This window comes from Oryza brachyantha, chromosome 1 (genome assembly GCF_000231095.2).
Source record: "Oryza brachyantha chromosome 1, ObraRS2, whole genome shotgun sequence".
Taxonomy (NCBI): domain Eukaryota; kingdom Viridiplantae; phylum Streptophyta; class Magnoliopsida; order Poales; family Poaceae; genus Oryza; species Oryza brachyantha.
This window is the reverse complement of record NC_023163.2, coordinates 32,339,617-32,350,931: the sequence shown is the minus strand read 5'-3', so window position 1 is coordinate 32,350,931 and position 11,315 is coordinate 32,339,617. Positions and strand designations below refer to the sequence as shown.

Below are 11,315 nucleotides of genomic sequence, written 5' to 3'. Positions count from 1 at the left end.
TAGTAGTAAACTAAGAGCATATTATATATATGGGTTTTAATTTACTTCTTAATTTGTTTCTTTTACCCGTGGATACGACCAAGGCTTAATTAACATTTTTTTGGGCGACTTGCAAGCTTAAATGACAAGGATTTTAGCCTATCTATGGGAAGTTGTCAACATCAAAGAAAAGATTAAGAAAACATTTTCCGAGTGATCTAAACAATATCCACTTGACATTTAAAAATTGTGATAGACGTTATATAATACACTCTCGTAAGTTCTTTAGTGCAATATTCTACTAATGTAGGTGTAAAATATAGGGATCAGGAGAACAGATTGGCAGCAAGTTACAATAATCAATTGGCAGAGGAAACCCTATAGCCAGAAAGATAAATAAAATATTTTGCCTAGAATCCAACAGACATCTCATGAGAGTTTCTTAATTACTATTTAAATCAAGAGAAATATTCGTTAAACATTTTTTTACTAGAGAGTAATACTTTCAGCACCGAAAGTGTTATCAGATTCTACGCTGAAAACCTATCGGTACATTTCTCCAAATATTCTAGATTGGTACATTTCGAAGAACCGTAAAATTTTCCATACAAAAAATGTATTTCTCTGTATTTTAATCGATGACGTTGTTGATTTTTTTATCGCGCGTTTGATTATTTATCTTATTCAAATATTAATGTAACAATGAAAATATATTTGGTAATAAATTCAATCACAATAAAATAAATAATAATAATAATATGAGTTTTTTTAAATAAGATGAATGGTTAATATGCGGGGAATATTAATCAGGATGCATATCAAATTAACACATCAGGGGAAAACTATTCTACTGATGATTCCGAGATCAGTGTTTAACTTTTGTTGGGTAATAATGTTATAGAATATCACTGTCTTAACCTTTTCAAATAATGGTCGATCGATGAAGACGTGAAGTATGGGACAATGGATTGTGGGATTCATGCATGAATGTCCAAAGTCATTGGCAACACCATTTATTTGGAAGATGCACAATCTTCTTATAATCTAAAAAATGGCGAGTTCCATAATCTATATATCAGAATATGCTCATTTGCGCCCCCTTATCATTTCCTAGATTAACTAAATAGCCAACTACCCTGCAACTAACTTCGGAGAGAATTTTTCTGACACGGACTCTAGTCCACATGTTATTTTAAGTTCATATGTTCGAGAATCACATACTATATACACATTCTTCCTCTCTTCACCAAATAATTTTTTTTCAACAATTATAATGGGGCAAAGCATGGATGGCATAGCTCCATCCATTTATAATATGGGCTATTAATAAGGTTTTCAATCATAAATAATATAGCATCAATAGTCAAAAATATATATTGCAGATGCAAAATTTATGAGAGTAATTGATTCATACGTTACACGTATGGCTATTATTGTTGATATTGAAAAATAACAAATGAAGTTTTTCGTGACTTAATAACTCTCAAATTTAATATGTGCTAATATTACATGGAACTCACTAAGAGGTGTTCAATTAATATATTCGTAAATTGATATACTTAATCCATGCGGGTTTTCCAGACATTATATAACAATAATAGTCACCTTTACTTAATATTAGATAAATTGAACACAAAAATGCTACAAGAGCCTACATTAATTCGGTGGATAGATGAAGCAGTATTATAAATATCCGATTATTGAGGGTTCATTGTGTCAATATCTTGAGAAGAACATCCCTTGCAGCACTAATGCGATTAAGCATATTGAAAATTTCTAATTTGTATCAAACTTGTAGCTAGATAGACGCATTATCCACATCTGACTTAAAGTTGTTATCCATAGTAAAGTTATTAGAGAAAATGCGAGGGAAAAAAAGGGAGATATAACAGAAAAGTCAAGAAGAACAACATAAAGTATATATATAACTGTATCAACTAACGAAGCACGATAACAAATAAAAAAGTAATCAACAAGATGCCTTCTTAATACTTTATGCACTCACTAATCATCAGTTAATGATGCATCACATCATTTGGCCGATTAACAAAACATGATGAAGAATCTTCTCCAAATTAGTCAATGCAAAAGGAATTAATGATTATTCGATATAGGAGGGCGTTGTATATACATATACACAGTACGAATCGACACATGCATATATGAAATAGAAATGATTTCTTTTATCTTTTTTCGTGTCAGCAAGGAGCTTAGCAACATGCCTATGTGGCTAGGCCAATTCCTTAAGATTGCGGCCGGCTTGCGTTATTTTTACGTATCAGCAATTTTTTTATTGGCAGGGCGTCACTATAGTATTTTTCTGCCTCCCATTCTGACTCATTACTCATCTTCTATTTTTTTCCCCCTTGTACTTGTGCTATTCAATAACATATTTCAGATACTTTGAAATAGTGATGTGCCACCTACTAGTAACTTGCTAATTAAGGCTCCAATTAATCTTATGCCTATATAGATGGAGATTAGTGTACAAAAGATTTTGTCCAAGAATTGATTAACTGAAAATAAAATGTGCCATATATTTCTTGAAAATAGGTAATGGTCCTACAATTGGACCGGTGGAGATCGATTCGGAGCAACCATTAGATATTAGTCCAACAATGAAAAAGAGGCCATGGTACTTAAGCTTATAGAGGACAAATTCTCCCTTTTGAGAAATCAATTTTGAATTTTTAAAATATGTGCAACAACAATGCAAAACTTAATTAGGATTGTGTTATAGAACATTAAGTCTCAATATTATCCCTCGAATGTGTTCATAGGGTCGAGTGTGTGTACGCGTATACATGCTTTTGCATTTATACTGGGGTGATTGTTTGGTCATAAAAAAAAAGGCAAACGTGATATTTGTGAACGAAAAGTGAATAAAATATTTATATATGTATTCTTAGCGATCTAAAAATCAATACTGAAGAATAAACTTCGATGAAAAACTCTCTAAAATCAACTCGAAATTTAAGGTTAAAAATTTAAATTTTAGCTTATAATCATAAACATAAGCGAAAAGATGGGGTGTTTATGTTTCGCAGAAGAATAGCCTCAAAAGTTAATAATTCATTAATACTGTTAATTAAATATAAGCTGCCATCTATATATACCGGTGCAAATCCTCTGATACAACTAATTTTGCTCGCATGCACATCATGGATGTACTCCCTCTGATTTTTTTTATTTAGCGTCTTTGACTTTTTATCTATATTTAACCCTTCATCTTATTCAAAAAATTAATGTAATTATTAACTTTTTTTATTATGATTTGATTTATTACTAAAGTAACTTTAAGACTGCGTTCGGCACTTGGACAAGATATCTAAATCCTCTTGTTTTTCACGCGCATGCTTCCCAAACTATTAAACGGTGTATGTTTTGTAAAAATTTTCTATAGGAAAATTGTTTAAAAAACATATTAATCTATTATATATTTTTAAATAATTAATTGATTATGTACGAATCTATTACTATGTTTTTCGCGCCAGATAACTAACCTCTCCCCTTCTAGCCGAACATGGCCTAAGTATGATTTATAATTTTTATATATGAACAAAATTTTTAAATAAGACGAATGCTCAAATGTAAATAAAAAGCGTTAAACAAAAAATCGGAGAGAGTATGCGTAATGTCCTCCTCATTTTTATATCCGTCTGATCGAATTATCCTGGCCCCCCAGAAGTAGACATGTACATATGCATGTTTTGTTTGTGCATATAACCAGCACTAGTATTTTTCTTCAACCCTTTCCCCCAAATCATTTTAAAATAAAACCCACCAATTATTTATGCCCCCAGCCACCCAGGACAACCACCCATGTTGCCCTCCCTCCCCCATACATACTCTACCCTCTAAAAATCTCAAGCATATTACACCACTTGACACTTGAGAGAGAGAGAGAGCAACCCCAAAGCAGAGGGATAGAGAGAGAGAGACTGGGAGAAATAAATAAAAGAGAACAGTAACAAGCAAGAAAGAGGTGTGTGTGATGTGTTAGAGAGAGAGAGAGAGAGAGAAGTGAAGTCATCTAAAAGAGGAGAGGAGAAGGGAGAAGTGGTCACAGACAGAAGAGAAGATCAAAAGAGAGATCGGGAGATGCAGCACAAGGTTGGAGGAGGCCAAGAGAAGCAGCAGGAGCAGAGCCAAGAAAGCAACAGCAACTGCTTCCACTACTCCTCCCCCTGAGCGACCCTCTCTCTCTATCTCTCTCCCGTTTCGTCGTCTCTCCGGCCGGCCGGCCATCTGATTCGGCGGCGAGCGGTTGCTCTTGCTCCGCGCCACCAATCGTCAGAGGGAGGAGGCCATGGAGGAAACGCTCAAGTCGCTGTCCATGGACTACCTCAACCTGCTCATCAACGGGCAGGCCTTCAGCGACGTCACGTTCAGCGTGGAGGGCCGCCTCGTGCACGCCCACCGCTGCATCCTCGCCGCGCGCAGCCTCTTCTTCCGCAAGTTCTTCTGCGGCGCCGCCGCCGCCGACCAGGCCGCCGCGCCGGGCGCGCTCCTCCTGGATCACCTCAGCCCGCGCTCCCCTTCCGGCGCCTCGGCCTCCTCCCCGCGCGGCGCCGGGGGCTCCGCCGCCGCCGCCGCCGCGGCTACGCCCGGCGCCGTGATACCTGTCAGCTCCGTCAGCTACGAGGTGTTCCTGCTGCTTCTGCAGTTCCTGTACAGCGGGCAGGTGTCGCTGGTGCCGCAGAAGGGTGAGCCCCGGCCGGGCTGCGGCGAGCGCGGCTGCTGGCACACCCACTGCGCCGCCGCCGTCGACCTCGCCCTCGACACCCTCGCCGCCGCCCGCTCCTTCGGCGTCGAGGAGCTCGCTCTCCTCACCCAGGTAATTAACTAACCACCCTCTCCCATGTCCCAATTCCAGCAATTCTTGCCTCCTCCATTCCAATTGCATCTTCTCCTCTTCCATCCTTTCAGACCTCCATGAAAAAACGAAGAACAAACACACAAACACGCCAGGAAAGCATGAGAAAGAAAGAAAAGAAAACCCAAAGCTTTAATTTTTTTTCTCCCTCCTGCGGATTGTGGGGATCAAGATGGGTGTTGGGGTTGGTTATTTTGGGATCGGCGAGCATTCTGCAGCATTGATTTGATCTCTGTACCCTTCCATATCTCCTCCCTTTTTAAATGAGGCGAAGTGGGAGTGGGAGAAGAAGCTGCTGCAGTGGTAGTGGCCAGCTGCTCCTCCTACCAGTCATCGTCTCCTCGTCGTCGCCGCCGCCTGCGCTCGCGCGCGTGCGTGCGTGCGTGTGCCCGCGCTTTCTTTCTTTCTCCCTTTCTTTGTCCATCCATTCCATCTTTCTTTCCATCTTTCTCTGTCCGTGTCCGTCCATTCACCCATCCTCCATCCATCTATCCGTCCGTCCGTCCGTCCGTGTGCTTAATTGCTTCATCCTTTTCAAACTCCGTCCCCAACACAGTTCGTGCTACGACGCGATCCCATTCACTCGCACATACATCTCGCTAGGGTTCGTTCCTTTCTTGCAGTGAAAAAAAATCTCTCCTTTTTCGCTACTGTTCGAGCAGCTGGCCTCCATGCTGTTCTTCTTCTTCCTTCCTTCTCCAGCTTGTACAAAACAACAGCAGCAGAAGCAGCAGCCTAGTTGACCAGTTGTTGTATCGCGGAGGGCTACTGTGGCGGCAGTTCGCACAGCACAGCACCGCTCAGCTTTCCGTGGCGGCAATGTCGAGCGCAGGTGCAATTAGGGATTCCAGGAGGATTAAAGACGCTTTTGGTGTCTTCTTTTGGCGCTAATTTGCGATTTCGGGCTAGGGTTTCTTTGCAACCTTTTTTGTTTTTGTTTTTGGGCTCCCTTTAATCCTTGCCCCAATCAGCGCCATGATGCTCCCCATACTGTTGCACCCTTCTGTTCCCCTTATATTTTATGCACAGGGCCAATCCACTACGGCATCGGCATGCACAATCTTTCTTTCTCCCCTTCCTCCTTTATATTCCCCACCGCCGCTGTCCATGTCCATGCTCGCGAGCTTTTGTGAGCAGTGAATTAAAGCGAGCTGAGCTTCTTGCGCCATGTAAAATTTGTGATGGATGTGTGTGTGGCTATGTGTGTGCAGAAGCAGCTGGCTGGCATGGTGGAGAAGGCGTCCATCGAGGACGTGATGAAGGTGCTCATGGCGTCGCGGAAGCAGGACCTGCACCAGCTGTGGACGACGTGCTCGCACCTCGTCGCCAAGTCGGGCCTCCCGCCGGAGGTGCTCGCCAAGCATCTGCCCATCGACGTCGTCGCGAAGATCGACGAGCTCCGCCTCAAATCCATGTCGCGCCGCTCGCCGTTCCTCTCCCACCACCACCCGCACCACCCGGCCGGCATTGAGGCGCCGACGGCCGAGCTCGACGACCACCACAAGATCCGCCGCATGCGGCGCGCGCTCGACTCGTCGGACGTGGAGCTCGTCAAGCTGATGGTGATGGGCGAGGGGCTCAACCTCGACGAGGCCCTCGCGCTGCACTACGCCGTGGAGAACTGCAGCCGGGAGGTGGTCAAGGCGTTGCTGGAGCTTGGCGCCGCCGACGTGAACCACCCGGCGGGGCCGGCCGGGAAGACGCCCCTGCACGTCGCGGCGGAGATGGTGTGCCCGGACATGGTGGCCGTGCTCCTCGACCACCACGCCGATCCCAACGTGCGCACCGTCGACGGCGTGACGCCGCTCGACATCCTCCGCACGCTCACCTCCGACTTCCTTTTCAAGGGCGCCGTGCCGGGGCTGGCGCACATCGAGCCCAACAAGCTCCGCCTCTGCCTGGAGCTGGTCCAGTCGGCAGCCATGGTGATGTCCCGGGAGGACGCCCAGACCGCCGTCAACGCGGCGCCCATCTACGGCGAGTCTCCCGCCGGCGGCGGCGGCGTGTACAATGCCAGCGGCACGAACTCGAGCATGGTGAACCTGAGCTTGGACAACAGGATGGTGTACCTCAACCTGGGGATGGACGCGCAGTTCGGGAAGATGAACGACGGCAGCGACGGCGACGATGGCGGGAGCAGAGGGCACGGAGGCCCCTCCTCGTTGTTCTCCCCACATGGCTTCCCATGACAAGCAAGGGGTGGCAGCTGCTCTACTATCTCCTTGTAAGCTTAGAACTAATTAATTACATGTTATTTATATCCACATTACAGGAGATGAGAATGATCCTTTTGGGCTATTTAATTTATTAATCTCTCAGCTGATCGAGTAGGTGAAATTAATTAAGATCATGAATATGCTGGCTATGGCTTCTGCTGCTGCATGCATCACAAGAGCTTCTTGCATTGGTGATCGAGTTGTTGATCGTCTCTCTATTAATGTTTCTCTTTTTTTGATTTGTTCTGTGTAATTGATGATTGGGGTGGATTTTGGATCCAAACCTAAAAGAGGTGATTGATTTGGAGATTTTTATTTTTATTTTTTTGTTTTGGGGGCCTAATGTTTCTTGTTTTTTTTGGGTGGTGCATATGTGTGTTGGTGCCTTGGTGGGTCATCTGCATTGATGCATTGAGACATCGACAAGAAAGGTTGATTACCCTACTTGATTTTGTATCTTGTCTTATTACTTTGTTATAAAAGTAAAACCACATGCAAGCTAGATATTGGGAATATATATGGATTCATATATGTTCTCGTTATCTAAAAAAAATAGGGTATATACATATTTAGTGTGCACTTGGTTTCTCTTCAAACAGTACAAGATATCAAATTGCTGGAGTTTTTTTCCTTTGTTGAAAACATAATTATTATAAGAACAGTGTCATTAATACACACATACCTGCATCCTATATATAGATATGTGTAGCTATCCATTTTCTGGTATAAGAATATGTACTACTAGCTAAAGCATATATGGGAATATAAGCCCTTTAGCTAGGATCACCAGCAATCTCTTTGCCTTTTTACTGTTCATGGATGTGGGGTTATTTTTTTTCTTTTGGATTTTTTTGAGTCCAAAAAAATTTGAGTGTATTTGGCGCAAATGGGAGGGCCAAGCAGCAGCTGATGGAGGGGGTACACAAGCATGTGGGGGATATGAAGAGGGAGACAACGAGAATCTAACTTGGCTATGAATGATGGAAGCGATCGATGCCGGTCAATGTTTTAACCCCACACACCCTCCCCATTTATTCTTATTGCAAATTTGGTCTCCTCCCATGCTGCATAGATAGATGCAGCCTAACAACAAATGGGCAGAGAGAGAGAGAGAGATAGAGAGGGAGAAAGTGACCCAGCAAAAAGTTTTCATTTTTTTTTACACTTCCGTTTCCTCTTTTCTTTTGTTGACCTTGATATAGATGTTGGTTTACCTGGTGTACATGGCTGGTTCCTGTCTCTCTTTTTTTTTTCCTCCACACATTTGCTTGCCCTTTTTCCCCATTTATTCTTATTGCAAAGTTGCGTGTAGTATTAGTTCTCCCTCAAATCAAAATACAAAAACCTTACCTGTGGAAATTTGAATTCATTAGAAAGATTGATATATTTTCTGACAGAAGGAATAGTATATATAGTGTCGGAGAGGGAGAGAGAATATATACGACTCCCTCGGTCACATTATATGAGATAATTTTGAACCATATGTCTTATTTAAAAATTTAGTGTAAATATAAAAATTTATAAGTAATACTTAAACTACTTTTAATAATAAACAAAATAAAAAAATATTTTTAAATTTTTTTAAATAAGACAATTGGTCAAACATTATATGAAAGTTAAAATTTCATATAACATGGGACGGAAGGAGTAGAACTAGAGATAGTTATAGCTTTGGGGCAAAGGAGAAATCTAATGCTCTATCTTAAACAAGCAGGCCATATGTTATCTTAGCCGGTAGTAGTAGTGAAGGGCAGAGATGAGATGAGCTCTCTCTCTCTCAATCTCAATCTCTCTCTCTCATCGATGATCTATAGTGCATTACTATTGCATGTATTAATTGTATATATTATCTCTCTTTCTTCTCTCTCTAGTGCAACGCTTTCCATGCAAACATGGCCTATTCTGTCTTTATGGCCCAATAGTGTTTGGGGCTCACACAGACTGCCACACACATACTCAGAAAATAGTGGGGTTTGCACAGCTAGCTGTGGACAAATGGATCCCTTGTCTTGCATGAGTGCAACATTGACTCTGACTACACGATACATACGCCACACCATCTATCTCTCTCTCTCCTTACGTGCATCTCCCTACCTTCATAACACATATATATATGCGATATTTTTCTTACTTTCTATTTTGTGTTATTATGATCTGCCTCAGTAAATTAAGCTGTTAATTATAGCAATGTCTTTCATTAATTTTGTAATTAAGCCTTTATTTTGGAGATCAATAAAAGTTTTCTTTGTCCTAAAAAAGTGCATGTCACATTCAGTTGAGCTCAACTTTAGTGTCAATTAATTTCTTGTCTATTAGTTATTTGATACTGCAAAGTCTCTCATTTCTTATTATACATTTTTACATTTAAAAAAGGTATGGGGATATATATGTGCATACTTTTTCTCTCTTAATTCGATGGCCATATATATATATATATATATATACGGATCGAATGTTCATATTTCATATAGGGTGGTAAATTTGACTAATTGAAGTCTTGTTTGGAACAAGATCAGTTTGTTTCTTTCTAATATCTACTTTAAGTGATATCTGTTTCTTGAGAGATTTTTATGAAAAATTCTTAAGCTGTTTGCGCATATATATAGCCAGCCCCATCAACCACAAACAAACAAATTCTTACCAAAAACATATTATCAAAATAATGTATATACGTTATGCATGGTTAGGTGTACGTGAACATTTGTATGCTAGTGCAGATCATATATTGAATTCTCCGTATGTATGACATGGATCGACTTAATTATGCCCTACATACCTACTAGCAAGCAAGAAAATAATATTCATCTGAAGCAAAATGTTTGTTCTTGCATGGTTGTTTTTGGTACATCAAGAATATATAATTAAGCTCCAATGTAGGCATGTGGATATGAAAGATATAGACTAGGTATAAAATAATACGCTATGCAATTAAATAGTTCTATATTTAAATGCTAATCATTTTTAATGTCAAATTAGGGCTATCAGTACGTACGTCCCAACTAAGATAGACTGATGAAGCATCTATATGGAAAAGGATTTTCTTGGCATTATTATCTTCTTAACTCATACTCTGTGTTGTGCTTATTCATATCTTTGGACGTTCTACTGTCTCATTTGGTGACCCGTCTGCATTTCAGAACAGCGGATTTTGTTCTTTTCTTTCTTAGTTATATATGAAACTGCAGATCGTTCAAGGGGTCTTCAGCTCCTAGTGACTATATTACTACCACGTATAGCATTTGCATTAAACAAGAGACAGGAATGTTTTTGAATTGATTAATTAATATATATGAGTTATGTACAAACTTCGAGAAACTCCATGATATATGATTTGATCTGATCTGCATGCATGCTATTCTAACTTGATACATATGTGTAATGAAATGTTGTCCCCTAAAGAAACAAATGCATGTGACCACACCAGCCCAATAATGCAAGACTCATCTCACTGTTTAATTATGTCCCATGCATGTACTATTCCCCCTGCAACACTTTTTTTCCCTTAGAAAATATTGTATTTTTGTCAAATCACAGAGATTAAAAAGGTCATGAAACCTAGAGGACATAATGGCAGAATGATCGCTGATAATAACAATTATTCACAAAAAACTCATATTTTTTAATAGAAAAATACTTGGTTGGATTTTTTCCATAAGATCAAGCAAGATATATATATCACTAGATTTTTGTGTGCCACATTGATCATCTTCATGTAATTGAATCAATTCTATGTTTAGTAACCCAGTTATCTGCTATTGATCTCCATCTCTTTTAAGTGTGATAGGATATAAATTCACTCATAGGTGTGTCATTGTGGGAGATATATTTATAAATTTGCATTGACAGCATGCATATGCATTATCTGCAGCTGGAAACAAGATCTTTCCTGATGGTTGGATTTTTTTTCCTGCCAAGCCCGGCTGTGAGGAACCAACATGAAACTATATTTTGAATGCTAAATATAGTGGACATAGAAATCTAGCACAACTGGTCACACTATTGTACTTATCGAACTTTTAATATCGTGGTGGTGACATGTACAGATCCAAATCATGCATAGCCAATGTTTGCATAATGAAATTAATTAATATCACTTGTTAAGAGTAATTAACTACCTTTAGCTATAGAATAATTAATCACTTTTTTCTGTTTTTGTCGTCGTTATAGATTTTAGTAAGATGTATATATAATGCATCTGTTCCAAAATTTAATTCTTTTAGTTTTTTTAGCAAATACTTAAATGG

The 11,315-nt window shown here is 40.3% G+C and overlaps 1 protein-coding gene across 1 annotated transcript; it reads left to right on the top strand.

The window, feature by feature from the left end:
• Positions 1–3,825: 3,825 nt before the first annotated feature.
• Positions 3,826–7,401, top strand: LOC102707548 (BTB/POZ domain and ankyrin repeat-containing protein NPR5). Its single transcript, XM_040520223.1, has 2 exons — positions 3,826–4,816; positions 6,067–7,401. The coding sequence occupies exons 1-2, from the start codon at positions 4,289–4,291 to the stop codon at positions 7,042–7,044; spliced, it is 1,506 nt and encodes a 501-aa protein (XP_040376157.1). The 5' UTR covers positions 3,826–4,288; the 3' UTR covers positions 7,045–7,401.
• Positions 7,402–11,315: the final 3,914 nt, after the last annotated feature.